This window comes from Nasonia vitripennis, chromosome 4 (genome assembly GCF_009193385.2).
Source record: "Nasonia vitripennis strain AsymCx chromosome 4, Nvit_psr_1.1, whole genome shotgun sequence".
NCBI lineage: Eukaryota > Metazoa > Arthropoda > Insecta > Hymenoptera > Pteromalidae > Nasonia > Nasonia vitripennis.
The window spans coordinates 30,715,950-30,734,448 of NC_045760.1; the positions used below are offsets into that span (position 1 = coordinate 30,715,950).

The 18,499-nt window shown below is 45.2% G+C and overlaps 2 protein-coding genes across 4 annotated transcripts; one reads left to right on the forward strand and one right to left on the reverse strand.

Moving 5' to 3' along the window:
• Nucleotides 1–1,471: 1,471 nt before the first annotated feature.
• On the forward strand, nt 1,472–15,504 carry LOC100121838 (prominin-1). 3 transcript variants are annotated; one of them, XM_016989831.2, is made up of 18 exons: nt 1,472–1,727; nt 2,206–3,677; nt 4,025–4,259; nt 4,427–4,482; nt 4,580–4,752; nt 5,145–5,332; nt 7,362–7,457; nt 9,145–9,347; nt 10,760–10,895; nt 12,827–12,997; nt 13,267–13,366; nt 13,439–13,633; nt 13,695–13,920; nt 14,121–14,420; nt 14,519–14,677; nt 14,834–14,964; nt 15,042–15,092; nt 15,246–15,504. In XM_016989831.2, the coding sequence occupies exons 1-18, from the start codon at nt 1,694–1,696 to the stop codon at nt 15,271–15,273; spliced, it is 3,954 nt and encodes a 1,317-aa protein (XP_016845320.1). In that variant the 5' UTR covers nt 1,472–1,693; the 3' UTR covers nt 15,274–15,504. The 3 variants fall into 3 exon arrangements, with proteins under 3 accessions (XP_016845320.1, XP_031786620.1, XP_031786622.1); XM_031930760.1 differs by having other exon boundaries at nt 13,698–13,920; XM_031930762.1 differs by having other exon boundaries at nt 4,580–4,734.
• Nucleotides 15,505–15,763: 259 nt separating this feature from the next.
• On the reverse strand, nt 15,764–18,067 carry LOC100121820 (insulin-like growth factor-binding protein-related protein 1). Its single transcript, XM_031930790.2, has 4 exons — nt 17,889–18,067; nt 17,308–17,509; nt 16,296–16,599; nt 15,764–15,933 (listed from the first exon to the last, which is right to left on the reverse strand). The coding sequence occupies exons 1-4, from the start codon at nt 18,065–18,067 to the stop codon at nt 15,764–15,766; spliced, it is 855 nt and encodes a 284-aa protein (XP_031786650.1).
• Nucleotides 18,068–18,499: the final 432 nt, after the last annotated feature.

An 18,499-nucleotide genomic window follows, 5' to 3' on the forward strand; every position in this document is an offset into this window, starting at 1 on the left:
ACGTCTTTTTAATTCTTTGTGGCCCTTTTTTTTAAAAGAATCCCCGCGAGTCGCTTTGAGTCAGTTGTTTCTGGCTGACCCATTGTGTTTTGCTTACAAAGGAAATTACTATGAGATTGTGTTATTTTCTCTCTCTCTCTCTCTAGGATTCAGCTGTGCGATGCTATGCGGCTTTTGTCCGCGTGAAGTGCGACGTTTGGTTGCAGATTTATATATGAAATTTATTGTTCATTGAATACTCGAATACTCTGTGAAGTTTCTATCATAAACATGTTGCTGTGCTAGGACACTTCAAAATGCTTACACACATAATATAAAAAGAAAACACCAGCTTTCCCTACATTCCAATACAGCTCATCATCCCAACAAAAGCTAAAAGCTCGAACGGTTTCACCGCGATTAACTCTCCCCTCTGTGCACAAACTAGCCACGTCGAAAAATAACGCTATACCCCCGCGTGAATGCAGTGCCAACAACTTACACACGTACACCAAGAGACAAAGCGCAGACTTCGCATATCGATCGGCGGCTCCTCTCTCTCTCTCTCTCTCTCTCGTCGCAGCAAATGAAAGACGGGCTTCGTGGATCATCGGCTTTAAAGCCCCAGTAGCAGTGTGTGCAGCTCATAAGTCCTGTAATTATTTTTGTAGTAGGTGTAGCCGCGAGCGCGATTCGAACTTTCTTCATTAATCTTCGTAATTGATGAGGCTGCATTGGAATATGTGTGCTTTCGCTACACGACGACGTGTGTGCACGCGTTGGCTTCGCGTTTGAGCGCGTTTGCGATTTATGGTATAATTAGGAGTATATATGTATTCTCTCTCTCTCTCTCTCTCTCTCTCTCTCTCTCTCTCTCTCTCTCTCTCTCTCTCTCTCTCTCTCTCTCTCTCTCTCTCTCTCTCGGCTGCGGGTGATTAGTGCGAAGCTTCATTCAGTGAGCGTAAATCGCTTTATTTAAACGTGTACGCGACGGTGAATAAATTATCCATGTTTATTAATTCAAATTCGATTGCTATAACGGTTGCGATGCTTCGGGCTTTAGTGAACTATATGGAATAACGATTTCATACGAAGAATGTAAAATTATTACGTAACGCGTCCAGCGTTAAAATAGCGCGTTTAAAGGCCGGCTTTAGAAATCTGGTAACTTTGGGATACAATGAACTGCGAGGAGTTACATAATTCCAACACACTCGCTCCCGAGTAGATCTTTGACACGCTTTCACGAGCATTACAATGTAAAATCTAAACTTCGCCCATTAATCAGCGTCGTTGTAAACTTACTTTATTTCCAATCTAATAGACGCTTTTCCCAAACAAGGAAAGACCCAAGTATTCCGAAGTCGAAGATCGAGCTTTGCGAATCGAGTTTGCGACGAGCTTTAACCCAGATTGTATATACTTCTCCCTCTTCGTCTGGCTCAAGGCGGGGGTTCGACAACACCGCTTGGCTTTGCGAGGCTTCGCGGAAGCCCTCCGCCAGTGCGTCGCACGACTGGCCGACGACCAGCAGCTGCTAAACACACACACTTCGGCTCTGATTTTGTTTGTTTGTTATTCGTTTGTTTTTGTTGCTAAAGGTGAAGTTAAGAAGACCTTCAAGATTTCGCGCAACGTGGTTTACGCGGCGATCGTCCTTTTTTTCGTTCTTTTTTGGTTGCTCAGCGGCCTGTTTTTTGAATGGTGAAGAGCCATGGGCTGGCCCACTCGATCGCTGCGCGTCGCTGGTAATTTATGGTTTGAGTAGTGGTGAAGTGATGCGGGATGGTTTTTGGGCTGGTGTGATATTTTGGAAGCATATTAATGTGGAATGGAATGATCAAATCACATGTGTAGTTTTCGGGTAAGCTGTTAAAAATAAATTCCGAGAGCCGTGTGGTTAATTTTAGTAAGCGGAAATCCAATTAAGAAAACGATTACACGGGGTCGAATCATCGTTTGATTTCTGAATAATTATTTATTTATATAATTATCATTCGGAGAAATTCAGAATCATTTAACTGCTTTGTAAAAAGCAGGAGCGAATCGAAAGACCATTCGCGGTTGAAATGCTCAGTTGAACTAGATCTCACAGTCGGTCGACCTGAATAAACAATTCCTATGGCTTCTCTTATTATGCTTCTAAAATATTGCATCGATGTCGAGTTCTGAAGTCCCGATAAAAGACTCTTGCGCGATCACCAAAGTGCACGAAATTTTCCACAGGACTCCTCGTATTCCTGACATCTCTGGGTCCCGCCGCGCTGCAAGAGGCCAACTGCACAACGCCGGACAAGTTCGTCAGCTTCCAACCGACCAACGCCAGCCGCTTAGAGGAAGCCAAGTACCGCAGCAAAGATGATCAGCGTCTCAACAAGCACCTCGAAGACCGGGATTTTGACAAAAGATTTGATGATGAACTGGAGGAAGAAGGTTCGAGTTTGGAGTTGAAGGTTCGACCATTGAACAGTAAGGTTGATGATGAACATCCGAGTAGACAATCCGTTGAACGTGGGGAGGAAATGAAGCACAGAAACAGGTACCAGGATAAGAAGAAAGTAAATAGATACGATGATGAACGTCAGTCAAGTCGAAATTTCGAGGATCAACAGTCCATTAAACGTTTAAACGATCAACATGAGAGCAGGAATTACGAAGATGAATACCCCACATATCATTACGACGACCATCTTACGAGACCTGTCAATAATCAACATCCTAACAGGAATCTTGATGATGAACGTCCTTTTAGGCATTATGATGGAGAAGAACCTAACAGACATTTTGACGAACATCCTATGAGGCCGAACGATGACCAACGTTCAACCAAGAATCCTGAGGTTGAACGTCCCTTCAGGCATTACGATGATGACCATCGCGAAGATGAAAATTTTATTGACGACAAGTATTATAACAAAAATACACATGATCAGAATTCGTATAGAAACTTGGATGGTCGTGTAAAGATCGATCCAGACAATGAATATCAAAGCACAGATCATCCTAAACAGGATTTGGACAGACATCCCGTTAACCAGTATCCCGATACTCGCTTAAATGACCGTAACTCAAACAGACGTCTGGATGATCTACACCCTGACGTAGGCATGAAGAATCAAAATTTCGAAAGACACATCGTTGACCAACATCCTGACAGACAACCAATCAATAAATATCGTGATGAATCACAGCCCAACAAATACCGCGATGACCTGAAACCGAAGTACCGTAATGATTTAAGCTCGAATCGACGTGTAGATGATCCAAAGTACGAAAGGCGACTCGAAGAGCCATTGCCTGATATTGAAGATCAACATCCTAACAGAAGGCCAGAAAAGGAACATCCAAGCAAGAATCCTAATGACTTGCATTTCAACAAAAAAGTAGATGATAAGCATATCGACGATCGTATTCCTAACAGAAAATCAGACGATCCCAATTTTGAAAGACGCGTAGTCGAGTCCAGTTCGGATAGACATCTGGACGATCTTCATCCAGATCAACAGATCAACGAGCAGAATTTCGAAAGACGTTTGGTTGATCAGCCACCTGAGAGACATGTCGGCGTCGACGTACGTCCGGATAGACGGATTAGTGACGAAAAATTTGATCAGAGAATTGTTGATCAAAATCCAGAAGATCGACCACATCCCGAGAACAACGGTTTGTACCCAGAACAACGACTGGAAGATAAAAAGGTACTAATAAATTTTCCAAAAATTAAGTTTTTAATCTTCTCAGTTGATGGACTCGTACAGAGTTCAAAATACAAGCGCGAGATAAAACTTAACAATTTGTAAATACCGCACGTTAATCCACTAGCAAAAAAGTCCTTATGTCACTCAGGATTACCTGTTATAATCGGATAATGCCGTCGAAAGGACTCGTGAAAAATAAACGAGCTCGTAATCCGCTAGACAGTATGCAAAGCTTGAACTCGAAAATCGCATTTATCTTTATTATTATTTATCGACTCGCTTGTTGCTTTGTAAATATACAACAAACACAGAACAGTCATTAACTAAAGCAAACAACGTTCCTAAAGGTCCTCTTCATCGATGACACGACCTTGTCTCCGAGAAAGGAGTCAAACATCTCGCACTTGATGACGTTCAATCTGCCAAAGGACTGGGACGAAAGCAAACCAAAGCTGGATTTTCCCAAGAAATACGGCGAGGAGAGATATAGGATGGCAACGCTGCACCTCGACAAAGGCCTCTTCGCCTTCGACTTTCTCCGGCACTTCCTCTCGATCATCCAGCCTCGCGATTTTCCTTTGGGTAATTAACTCCGAGTCTTCGTTTACAGATCGTCGAGGATAATTAGCTTGATCAAAGTCTGCATCCATACACTCGTAGTAGAAAACTGAAATCGACTAATTATAATTTTGTTTGCCTCACGCTGCGCTTGAAATTCGCTTCCATGCCGCCGCTGACCGGAACGAAAGATCTGCTGAAAGACACCATAGAGGGTAGAGTAAACATCTCGACGTTGATTAAGCAGGTGATTACCCCGAAAGCCTCTTTGATCTTCCCACCCAATTATTACGATTAGCCTCGTGGTGCATGCAAATCCTAAAAATTAAACTAAATTTTCGCAGTCGATACACGTGGAGCTAGTGTTCATCGCCCTGATCTCGGTATTCGCCGTATTGATGTTCGTCGTTCCTGGCACCGAGTGCTGGCTCTGCTGCAGGCCTCGGCAGTACAACTACCAGCGGCGCCGACACGGCACACTCGTGTTCTTCCTCTGCATGTACGCCATGATCATTGGGTAAATATTTGAAGTAATTGTCCTACCGTCCCAGGCACGAGTTCACATGTTAGTTAGTAATTTCGCTAAGATTACACGGCGAACTCGTTGCGCTGTTTGCTCGGACGTTTGTCATCCTACTGGTATACTTTATGGAATTTTGTTAACAAAAATTCGCCTCAATCCCCAACGTTACTCGGCAATATTGCTTCCACCGTCAAAGTAAATCCCTGCACGTATTCCTCCGCATGAAATTATATCAGCCCTCGAGCGAGTAAGGCAACCGCTTCAGCTTACACATAGAAATCCACAAACGCAGCCGCTGCAGAGCGAGAGAGAGAGAGAGAGAGAGTAGTGTATAATCAACGAGTGTATCAGTAGTGTACATTCGAATATGGCTTTGAGTCGCGCAGGGCTTGCGTGGTGACGATGCTGATCTGCAACGAGGAAGTAGCCGGGGGCATCGAGAGGATACCCGAGACCATGGAAGCAGCTCTAGAGGACCTGAGGGACTATCACGCGGGTACCGCTGTACAGCTGCGCAAGTGCCTCACGAGAAGCCTCGACGTCGCCAGCGAAGCTGTGCTCGCCGACTTGGACAGTGAGTTTCTCTATGCGGATTGGCTCTATATATCGCTTCCGGCTTGAATTACCGACTAAACGGTTTAGCGGATTGAGCTTGATTCGTCGATTCGCTTCTGGGGAAATATTTTCTTTGATCTCGCGTAAATAATACGAGCCACAGATCGTCCGCTGATTGTTTTCTCCGAGAGTTATGTCAGCTCGACTTTTACACGCAGAGGCAAAATGGCTTCTTCGCGCTCGGTTACAACGTGCCGAGGAAACCGCTACAAAGGAGTTGAAAAAGGAGGGGAAAAAAGTTGGGTAGCTCGAGGAAGAAAAGTGAGAAAACCCAATTGCACGTGTTCTCTCTCGCTTTCTTTTTTGCTTGTTTGTTAACTTTGTACTCGACGCGCGGCGGGAAATTCCGGAGGAAATGGACGATGGAAAATGGCACTTTAAGTATTTCATTTTTTCTTTGTTTTTAAATGGCTCGAATTCGAGTTGAAAAAGAGGAGGTTTAATCGAAGAATCATATTTCCAGGATGTGGGACGATATCGGCAGTCTCGTCACGTCGCAACCTCTGATAATTTATTCGAGCGATCGATATTAACCGGGTTTATCGGATCCTTGATACGGCTCGAATAAAAAGTCGAGGTATGGAGAGGGATGTGCGAGGAGACTTGAAGAATTTCAACTTATAGCTACTCGAGGAAGTAAGCCGCTTTGAAGTCGAAAAAGGAAAAACGCGAAAAAAATCGAAAGCCTCGCATCCTTCGTATACACGCTCGACACTTCGCTAATCTCCGTCGCGTGCGAAAGAGATAATAGTCGCGACCTCAAGGCCGTGAAAGCGCGAGCATCTCGAGCGCGATTTATGCAATCGCGCGAGAAAATCGCGCCCTTGGCCGGCTCTACTGCATGTCACCACTGCTTAGTCGGAGTTTATTGGGTTAATTATCCGGGGCTGATATCGTTTTATCGTGGAAAATTCCGTTTCGAGCTTTTCGCGCTTGACCTAGATTCTCCTCCTCGTCGGGGAAAAGCTTGCAGGAAGTGAGATTATTAATTTGGACTTCCAGAGAGATGAAGCGGATGTTTATTTCATGGGGCGGATTTTAATTGGGGTAGTGGGCTGCTGGGAGGAAGGAGCTTTTTTTTTAATTGGATTGGGCGATGATCGATCCGATTCGGGGGTGAAGGTGAGGGTTACTGGATTATGTAACTCAGCATCCCTTCGTACACCCTTTTCCCTACATCCGCAAGTCGCCATCCATCAGTCTATATAGCCCACTCTCGGCGCATTAGCCGCGAGACCGACTGCATACACACACATGGACAGCCTTTCGTCCGGCTTATTAAGCCTCTCTGTACGCGAGCTTGCGCGTGAGAGCTTATGGATCGGCCTATTGACCTATAAAGGGCCTACCAGCACTGCTACTTGCCTACTCGAGCGCTTGATCTCTATTTGGGTGGCTTTAACCGGACATTCATTAGACGGGACGGTGTACTCTGTGCCTTGAACGGCGGAAAGACGTGGATGGATGAAGGGCAGTTTTGTTTTCGCCCGTCTCAGGTTTCTGTGGCTATACCGATGCCTCATGCGGATGATTATCGCTTTTACAGAGAATTTTGATATTTAATTTACTTTTAATTTATCGATTGATATAGACACCATCAAATTCCCAAGGAACACCCAACAATAAACCTATTAAGCCACGACTATCATCAGCTTCTCCCGCATTAAGCGTCGATTCACAGACGCGTATAGGCGTCGTCGTCGCCGGCTCCGGCCATTTGACGCGCGGAAAGTGCATCTCGGGGCGCGGATCGATAGCAAATTGCCGGACGGCCGGCGCGTCGAACAATTTCGATTATGGGGCGCCGGAATTTCGCGGTTCCTCGTCGCAATGGATTCGTCGCGTTGTTTTCGGGGAAATTGTGCCTGTGTGGTTGAATACTTCCTTTTTACGATTAATCTATCGCTCTGCCAACGAAAGCAAAGCGTCGTCATTCAAACGCGCACTAAATTCGTCAAAAGCGCTGATCCTCTGTTTTTCCGTCGCAGACGTTGAGGACCTACTGGGTAAACCGGTTCAGGAGCAACTGTCATCGGAGACTGGAGTGGACGTCGCCCTGGAAGCGCTGATGGACGTGGCGAACGGTGAGCTGGTCTCTTTGTTCTATATACGAATTTCACCGGTTTTTTCGTCAATGGAATAAATGCCCTTTATTTTTCAAACTTTTTCGAGAGGACATTCGATGCGCTTAAAACAATGGAAAAATCGAAATTTGCTTCTTAGCATAAAGTCAGCCCCGACTCTTCCGCAAGAATCAAAGTTTGCGCCTCGCGGTCGCGGTGCCCAAATCGAACTCGTCTGCGCGGAAGTCCGATAGCGACAACCGACGCCGGAAGTTCGATCGTTCTTGTGTGCATATGAGCTTTCGGAATTTCAGGACCGACGAAGGGAGAGAGGGAGAACTTTTCCGGACGCGTCAAATATCGCCCGAGCGAATTTCCAGTCTCGAGTGTGATTTGTTACCGAGCGTCGACGCTGTTTTTAGGGTGGATGGATTGAATTTTCGAAGTTTTTCGTAATTTATCGGAGCGCATTGATTTTTGGGTTCGATGGAGTTTGGAATTTCGCAAAAAATTCAATTCGACAATAAAAAACTTTAAATCTCGACTCCTCCACCCCAAACTGCATAATAACCTGCAACAGCAGCAGCACGTGTTGCTCCCATAAACCACTTGGCTCTTCCCCCCCCCCCCCAACTCTTCGAAATTCTTATCCACAGATAGCTTCCTCCTTTCCTCTCTTTCTCCCAACAGTTAGCTTTACAACAGAAACAGCCGATGTTCGGATTCGGCACAAGCTGTTCTCGAGTATCGCCAGCTGCTGGATTAAGAGGGGATGGGAAAGAGCTAAGAGAGAGAGAGATATTCGCAGAATGCCCCTCGAAATTAGTTTAATTAGAGGATGAGCTGGTGCGGCCACGTTTCCTCGAGGCTCCGATCCACTTGCCCTGAGATATTCGACAATCGCTAATTGCGACACGAGCTGGGAAATTGAAACGGAGCTTTTTTCCCTCGTGAGAGATGCTTCTGCCCTACGGCATTTTCTTCGTAATCTAAGTGTACACATCAAATGAGGCTAGAACAGATATAGCGTTTTACACGGAATTATCGAAAACCTGCTAAAACGAAATCGGAACGAGACTATATACGGGCGAAACAGTGCGGAATCGCTATAAATAGCGAAGCTTGGGTGGAAAACATTCATTTCGCGGGACAATTGCCGCTGATTTCTATAGGAAAAACGTCGAGCGACGCAAATCCGTGTAAGCCCGAATGTGAACATCGGAATACTCGATGCATAAATAATTAAATTTAAAAAGTGCGCTCTGTGCGCATCGACCGTATACCGTTATATGATACGCGATCGAAATAGACTTTAATCTCGCAAAAAAGCCTCGCGACGTTATTATTGAAAAAAAAAAGAATAACAACAAACAAAGCACTAGCTTAACCCTTCCGAGCCAAAACTCATCAACTACAAAGCCAATGTAATTCGCCTGTAAACGAAGCCATCATCCCACCCCCGCGTTAACGGCGTTAACTTTTGAATTCCTCGACAGCGAGCGCGCGATAAGCAGCGCGCGGCATTATTAATATACACGGGGGCTGAAAGTCGCCTGACAAGTTTAAATTGGCTTAAGCGAGCGCCCGAGCGCACTCTTTTTAGCTTCCTTGGGATTTACACAGGAAAGCTCTAAGTTTACTTCTACATAGAGGAAGAGCTTTATTGGATGGAGGAGCAATTAATATGTGAAATAAAAATTCGTTGCAGCCACGACGGAGTTGGCCTACAAGACCGACGCTCTGCTGAAACGCGCCGAGCGAGCCCGAGAATTCGGCGCAGAACTGAGCCGTGAAGCCGACGAAATCAGGCGAGATCTGGAACGAACGTCTCGAGATTGTTCTCCGGAGGACCGATCGCTTTGCGCTGTACTAGATCCGTCAGGGCTACACCTGGCGCTGAGGCTGGAGAGGGTGAGGGTTTTAATGTTTTAGAGCTTGCAGAGAGCTTTTCGTCGAAACAAAATATCCCAAATGTTGAAAATAAATACGGAAAAAAATCCGCGTATGGTATTTACAAAGGCCGACATAAACTGCAGCCGGTGAAAAATATCCCGAAAAATAATAGAGTATCAGTCGAGGAAGTCAGAGGCTTCGAAATCAAAGGGATATATAGGTTTCGCGGCGTAAAAGAATTCACCGAGTCGAACCATCTATTTTAAACAATCCTATTTCGGTGCGAGCGAGATTTTCCGGGGCTTCAAAGAAATATCGCCGGTGTAGGCGGATTGATGCGGAGCCTCTGCGTCGAATCAATCCTGCACTCTCAGATACTCGTCACTGAGTCTTGGAGTCGAATGCTCAAGGCAATAATAGGGTTTAGTTGCTTAATGGTGAGTTTTTTATTTTAACTCCACTAATCCTATCCCAAATGCAATCAAGGGTCTCGAACAAAAATTTAAAAAACCAGCAAATTTCTCCCTTTTCTCGAATAATATTATTTACCAAGCAAACACCGCAAAATCACTAAATAAAGCCAAAGCCATAGAGCTCTAAGTCGGCGTCGTTTTACCAAGCGAATATCGCGCGGTTAAGGGTCGCTTGGTTATTATTACGAGCCGGTCGCGGACAGTCTCGGGATTTTTCGAAACGGGCGGCGAATTTTAAAAAGCTCGGGGAGCGAGCCAGACGGCTTTATCCGTTGGGAAATCGTTTCGGTTGCGGGAGAGTGTCTGGGCTTTCCCGGGGTTTTTTCGCCGGCGAATCGGATTACGCTCAGACAATAGAGGGAGATTAGATAGAATACGGTTAATGTAAACAAGCTCTGTTACCTGATGGTTTATCATGCAAATATTTTTTTTTTTCTAGTTTGATATTCGTTTATTCCAGTTCACTCTAGTTGCTAATCGAAACAATAGATTCCGTTAATTACCTATACAAACGTTCCGGGAATTCAAACAGCCGCTTACACAAACAAAGCTGTACATACACTCTAAACCTAAAGTTGAAAATCAGGAAGTGAAACGATTAAGACCTACATTTTTAACTTTATAAGTATTTAAAAGTAAATGATATCAGCTCACAGAGAATTAATTGATGGATTTTAATCTTAATGCAAATCAATTCTACAGATTTACACTTAATTGTAGCGCTATCATGCTGAGGATATCAATCACTTTTTAATATTCATAAAGTTTAAAATGTATATTTTAATCTTTTCACTTCCTGATTTTCAACTTTAGGTTTAGAGTGTAAGCGATTCTACAGTCCAATTAATTTACCAGTCAATAACGTAAAAAATAACAAAATCCTGGATTCTCCTATCCTCCTCAAATTATTCCCCATACGCAGGGGAGAACAATTCTCAAGGCAGAACGTCGTTGCAGGTGGCGAGGGACGATCGGCTGCTACGACTACGGCAAGCGGGTCGAGAGAACCTGACGGAAGCCGGTCGACAGGCGCGCGGAGAGTACCTCTACGTGCCACATCACGTAGCCAGAACGACCCTGGAGGCGCGAAACCGTAAGTGATTTTTGAGAGGCTCGAAGTTGGCCAGTTTGAAGCTTCTTGTTTTTCTGTTTGGCCTTGTCGAATTTCGTCGGAGGAACTGCTTATGCGCGCAGTGTACTGTATCGACAAAAAAATTAATGAAAAAATCCTCAAACTTGATACTCTTTTCTGCGAGCCACAAGCCCTACCGCAAAAGCTCTCCCTTAATTAAATTCATTTCCGTACTTTTCTTTCCTCTGCCATAACCACACGAAGAAATAATTCACCTCACACACACACACGCACACACACGTTACCGCGAAACAATCCAACCCCCAGGGTGTCACTCAATTCGTAAACGCGGTTTATCGACTCGCTGCAAACATATCGTCGCCGTATGCAAACCGACGAAAATCGAGAAGCGCAAACAATGGGTAAAAACAGGCCGAAAGTTCGCTGTGTATTCGAAATTTATATGCAAAAAAAAAGCGGAGCTTTCGTAGCGCGCGCGCGTCAGTCAAATTTTTGCGCCTCGTTTTTTACACAACCACGCTCTCTATATCGTGCCATTAGTCGTTGTTTTGATGGAGTGACTCGACACAGCGTTGTACTTTTATTCTTCCTGGCTCGTTCGTTTTTTTGCGATTCTATATCTGCGGTTTTTTTCGTTTCGTATACGCTTTTGTCGTGGAATTTCTTTTGCCGGGGATTTCACGAGCGGAAAATCGAATGGAATTGAAAAATTCTGCGAAACTGCGAGAGTTTTTAGACTTTGCATAACACAAGGAAATATTATGCGCTTCGACTTTTTGAACTCTCTGGATTTGAAAAAAGAGTCTCAGGGGGTGTCGAAGTTCGAGCTTTTCCTTTCGGTATTCGCTTTTACGAATGAAATTTTAAAGACGACCCCTCTCGGATCCCTTGAGTAACCGTACCGTCAAACGCTCGTCGATTCTCGTTTTTCGCAAGAACATAAACACATCGTTCGCTTTCGGAAGATAAAGGACGCGTCGATGCGCGAAGACGTGCTATACTTCAAGGGGAGAAAATCTCCGAGTCTTTTCCGCGCCAATTATCGCAGACGAAGTGAAAATATTTTTGTTTCTCAAAAAAAAATTCCGTATTATCACGCGCAAAAGTGAAGCCCGTCGAGCGTAGAATACAAGCCAGAGTAAACAGATCGTTAGCGATTTGTGATGGATACAGGACGACGACGGCCTGTGTTGACGTCGCGTCTCGACGTCGCGTCTGACTTTTTTCCTCCTTGCTTATTATCATTTCTCATATTCCATCGCCCCTCGTGCTATTGTACAAATTCGAGATTGCATTTCCCTGTACATGAAAATTCTCGTACGTGTGTGATAACACAGAGTCAGCTCTTATCAGACTCTCCGCTGTAAATCTATTTCTCTCGGCTTATCCGCGCCAATAAGGAGACTTGACACGCGCTCGAGAAAAAGGGGCGGCTGTAATGCGAAATCCATATCGCGTGCAGCGGAGGGATGAAACGGCGAGAGACAGATTTTTAAAGAAAATATACGCGTTGTTACCTCACGCCGAGATTGTGAATAATGGAGGGAGATGAGGCGCGTGGGATGAAAAAAATTATAAGAATACTTTGATTTCTCGTCTCGGTTATGCGAGAAAGCAGAAGCGTCGCCGTCGATGTTAAACAAAAATGAAGATGCGTCTCGTGGATAGAAGCATAAACGAGGGAGTGCCAACTTCATCGTTGGAGAAAGTTCGAAAGGAGCGAAAAAGCTCATCGAGCGAAACTTCTGTACATCCCGCGATTGGTCTACTCTATAATTGATTACTCAGCGATACTGATGGATCGCTTTCCCGAGTTGTTCTCCTGAAAACTGATCCTCGCGTACAACATAAAGTTTTTATTCGTTTCAGCATCGCTTCTCAATAATATCCAAAGTTTGTAATATAATACAACGTTTTGAATAATTTCGCAGAGATCCGTCGCGAGATAAACACAGCCAGGGCGAAGGTGTCGGACGAGGCTCGAAGCATCGAAGCCAGTGGCTCGGACCTGTCGAACCAACTGGACACGGTCCGACGACTCAATGGCCAGATTCAACCCTACGTGCGCAGTTTCGAGTACACGATGTGGTACGTCGGATTCGGTAGGTGCACTGCAGTATTTTTTTTCGTTTCCTCGTGCTTGGCTGATCGGAAAAGCTTGGAAGCTTTTTTATGGACTTTCGATTTTCGCGCCGATTGAGTGCAAACGTATATTTAACAAAAAAATAATCCGATTTATCAATCAGCCCTCTAAACCCCTCAATTTTTCTGTCCTCCACCGACTGAATAACGACTCGACACGTGCTATTCTCCGGGTGCGACGACCCGGGGTTGACGAACGTCTCGTCCCTCTTTCTCCACACATATACAGGCACAGCCATGTGTGTGCTGCTGATCTGGCTGCTGCTCTTCGGGGCTCTTTGCTGTCGCTGCGGCTCCTCCGAGAATAGAGTGCGACCGACTCTTTTATGGTGAGTAAACTCGTATGATCGATGCTCGGGATTTTTCCGAGGCTGTAGACATTTTTTTTTCTCTCTGGACAGGTTCGCTTTCTTCGGCTGCCTAGTGTCGATGGGCTTGTGGGTGGTACTGACGATGACGTTAGCCATCGCTTCGCACGCGGAGATGCTTCTCTGCCGACCGCTGGACGATCCCGAGTACAGGACCGTCGAGGCTGTTCTCGAGACGAGAGCTTTCCTCGGCAGGAGACTCAGCGTTCCGCTCAAGGATCTGTTCGAGTGAGTGGCTTAATAACACATTATGATGTTACATTAACGATTTCACCCTATCTTCATCCAGCAGGAAGTGCGACCAGCACGACTCGGCTTACCCCGCTTTTCAACTGGACAACAGCCTAAAGCTCGAGCAGTTAACGGCCCACTGGACCTGGACGCATCTGACTCGGGCCTTCGCCAAGCTCAAGGTTGACCTGACTAGTCTGCGAATCCTCTCGCCAAATCTACGCGAACGGCTCCAGAACTTGCTCTACGCAAGCGGACCTAATCTCACCGAGCACCGAATTATGGTGAGTGAGCTGCTGCGCTTTGTAGAGAATATTATATAAGCGGGTCGCGCGGCGTTATCTCGACGAGTTGAAACTGAGGAGGAGGGATTTAATGAATTTTCGGGAAGTACGCTGTGTGTTCAGGATTGTTAATGGGTCAAGTTTCGCTGGGATAGTTGGGCTGCGGATTACACGACGTTTTAAAGTACGTTTCCTCGCAGATACAAGGACCGATTCTAAACAAAGACCTCAACGCCCTGTCGGACCAGGTGGAGAACGTGGCTCGTCAGCTGAAGGACCGTCGCACAGCCCGGAGCTTCCAGACACTGGGGGCTCAGATGCGCGACCTTCTCTCGAGACGAGTCAAGCCCCTGATGAAGATGCAGGACGAGCTGGTGTATCAGCTCGCCACTCTAGAGCTGCACCTGCAGCCCCTGCAGCAACAGGTCAACCAGACGCTGTCGCACCTGCGCAACGTCCAGTACTTCATCGACAGCCAGGGAGAGAAGATCGCGCAACTTGTAAAGAATCTTTTGTTATCTAATTACGGAAACACGAAACATAAAAATAGTCGTGGACGCGACTGAACTTCTAATGACGCCCGCGATAATGATTCCAGAAAACAAAGGCCTACGTCGATAGGCTCGGCTATTATCTGGACCAGTGGCGAGCGCACGTGCTCACCGAAATGAGCTCCGGAGTGGCAAAGTGTCGACCTCTCTGGGACATTCTCCAAGGCATAAAACTGCTCGTTTGCAGTCACATTCTCGGGCCACTGGTACGCATAACTCTCGCCTCGTTAAACTCGTCAAACTATCTCGGGCCGAAGCGAGCTTCAGTGGTTTTCCTGTCATTTATCCAATCTCGACGTTAATTATAATGAAATGTAATAATTCGAAATCTTCAAAGTATTCCAACGATCGATTTTCCGCAGAACGGATTTTGGTTCGCTACTCTCATTTGCGTGGTAACGATGTTAGTCTGCATCCCGTCGGCTCACAGCCTCGCGTCCACTTACTGGCGACAGCCATCCAGCAAGGGATCAGTCCTCCTGTCGTCGAGACAGTGAGTCGTTTTTCCCGCCAAGTAAATTTCGAAACTTCGAGCTGACTGTATAATCGAATTCTATCGTATTTTCTCAGGGGAACCCCGGACACCGTCGTCATGGCTCGGGAAACCTGGAGGACGCCGGAGTGAGTTTATTCAATTGTTTTAATTTTTTTTACTCCTTTTATTCAATAATATACAATTGTTTGGGTTACGATTAATAATACTTGTTCTTCGCATATGTGTGGGTTAGTACTGAGCTAGATTTCGATGAAAGGTGACGTTTCTTTTGATTTCAGTCCTCCACCGTCGATGGATAGTTGGTGATCTACTTTTCGACGAGACGCTGTCGTCGATCTTTTTACAAAGCTGCCAAAGAAAGAGAGAGAGAGAGCAAAAAATCAACTTTATGCATATAGATTTTATTCACATTCACGTCTTTTTCCAATTTTCGTTTCATCCTTCGACGCGTCGAATTTTATATTATTAAGCCAACGAGCCACTTTTGTTATATCATTCTACATAAATAAACGACACGTAAAGTGTTACTTTTTAAAATCCTCTCTTTTCATTTATATTTCGATTCGAAATACGAATAATAATAGTACAAAATCAGCGCTTTCATCGTACACAAACATGTCAAGCCGCACGTGTAAGCGATAAATCCCGAAGCGGTACGTTATCCGAAATTAATCCACACGGCTACGTCTCAATACAAAGCGAGAGCTCCAAGAAGATACACCGGAACATTTGCCAATTACCTCGTCTGAGAGAGTGAGAGAGACAGAGTGAGCGAGTCGAGAGCATCTCGTTCCGCTCATTCGATCGCGACGATCGAGGCGGCGCTGGCCTGGCCGACGGAGTTGTTGGCGATGCAGTGATAGGTGCCGAGGTGCTGGTGCTGAAGACGAGCCAACTGCAGCCACGAGCTCCGCATCAGCGAATCGCCTTCGCTCGTGTTCACGTAGGCTTCCTCCAGCTCGTCATCTGTCGAATTTAGTGTTTGCGGTGTGATTCGTGGTAGTTTGAGGGATGAAATTTTTTAATTGAAATAGAAAAGGGCAATAATAAAGCTCTTGACTTTCAGCAGATGGTATCTGCGGATTCCAAATTTTATTCTTAGAATACTACGGATAAGACATCTGTGCACGAGTAGTCGATTGAGTTATAAAAGTGATAAGTTGGAAAACGTTCAATAAAGCTGTCTAAATTTGGCAGAGGATATCAAGCTGTAATAAAGATTATCGAAATAACTGCTACCAGAAACAGCTGAATATTACGTCGATTCGAATTTTAATAAATCAAGAGCCTTCGAGCGATTGGACAAAAGTAAAAGATAAAACACTCACTGGGAAACCTGAGCACCCTGCTGCCATCAGCCGCGTGAAATTCCCAGAAGATATCGGGCAGGGGAAATCCCTTGACTTCGCAATTGAGAGCTACGTAGTGGCCGATCTCGGCGGTGACGTCCTCCGGTGCCGAATAAATCTTCGGTCTACTGGGACAGGGTCCGAGATGCAGAAGTTTCAAAGGCTCCGGACTCTTGTGACGAACTGCCTCCTCGTGGAGAGCGCAGGGCGTCGCGTAGGTGCGGTTGTTACTGCCGCAGGCTGGGCTTTGCTCCATGCACACGCAGACCGCCTCTGGAGTGTCCTGGAGAATTTATTTAATTATTTATCTCAGAAGAATTCCGAAGAAATCAGCCTTTAGAACTCGGCCAAACCCATCAAAACTATCGGAGAATCAGCAAACAAGCAAAAGTCGACGACAATCCTTTTCCGCAATCAGTCCGCGATAGAACAGTTCGCGATAATTGCGCGAGTGAGAGCCGAGCTTGATTGCATGATTGCTGCAGGCGCGCGAAATACGAATAAGAGATGCAAGTATACGAGGTGTACGTAAATAGCAGAAGGAATAGGAATCGCTGCGCCGGTCAGCGACACCATGTCGTGTGGGTGTCTCGAGGAATTGTGAACAATTGTGAAACGAGGGCCGCGTGGAGTGTGATGTGGCACGGAAGCTGAGTAGGTTTAATCGACTCGTTTGTGCTTGTAATTATGGGGTACTCTGATGGTCTTGTAGTTTTCTATAACTATAAAAAATAACTTTCCCTTCAATGGAGACGACTTTATAAAATACATAAAGCATTTATAGCGTGTGCAGCAAAAGCTGCCCAACAAGGCTGTTTTGGCACAAACGGCACACTCCTATTTATATATTCTGTGCGCGGATTATAATTAAGGAAAGTGAAAATGACCCGTGCGCCACCTAGCGTCGCTATAGTCATAGGTAGAGTAAGAAAAATCATAGATAATTTCATATGAATTATATTGCGATATTCACGAAAAAAAGTATACTTGCCTCCGATTCGAGATCAGTTCGCAACTGGCAGACGTAGTTCCTGGCGCAGAGGCCCTCGTTTCGTCGTTCTTTGGGCAACTCGGGAATGCTCGCGTTCCAGCAAGGCTCGCCGTCGAGACGAGCGCACACACCTTGATGATTGCAACATCCGCAGGTGTCCGGTACCGCACCCAAGAGACACTCGCCCGGATCCGATGGACATCTGAATTTTGAAAAAAATATCGATTTTACGTTAAAGTTTTATCGAGACCGAATTTGAAAACTAGTTTATTACAATCGCTGGGTTTTTCTGTCGCGACGTAAAAATACGTTGGATAATCGCAAACGTAAACAGAATGCTTGCGTTGATTGGTTTTATCGTTATTCTGAATCATCGGGAAAATCACTCGAGATACTCATCGGCGTGTATAATAGTAAATAAAAATAAACAGTCTATTCAAACTACAAACTTCAAAATGTCCCGATTTTTAAATAATGATTGTTGTTTGTATAAATAATAACATTTTATAGTGCTGTACATCATTCCTAGAAAATATTCACTTTGAACAAAAATTAACATTAAATTTTTATCCAACACCCACCTGTAATCACCGCACACATAGCACCCCTCAGCATAAGCAGCCTCGGTAGTGCTAAGATCCTCTTCATCCGGTTCGTAGTAATCCGGCACAGGCCTCAAAGTAGTAGTCATCATGGTGGTCCTGGCATTAACCGCACATGCCAACAGCAGCACGAGGAAAATCATCGCTGGACTCGACATTTCGCAGAGTTCACTTGTAGACGACTGACGAGAGGATAAACTCGAGACAAGAGCAAGAAGCGCAGAGACTCGATGTTTAGCCGGAAAAAGAGGAGGAGGAGGAGTAGGAATGATAAAGTCGCGTGAGCGTATGTGTTTGAGATCATCTGTTCGTTTGCTCTCGACTGCAGTTTGTTTTGATTTTTCGGTGCAGCCGATGACGGCCGGATTTAACGAGGCCGTTGTTTGCTTATCTTTGGAAATGACGATTATTGAAGATTCAATTATGCAATTTATGTGTGTTTTATGATAACAAAGTAGATTTTTTTTTTTTTTAGAATAGGATGAATTTAATTTTTACATCGATTGATTGTTCAAATTGAAATTCCATTACCACAATGCAATCACCAACTCGAAACAACAATATCTCCAACCGATGACAAAGCGCACGTC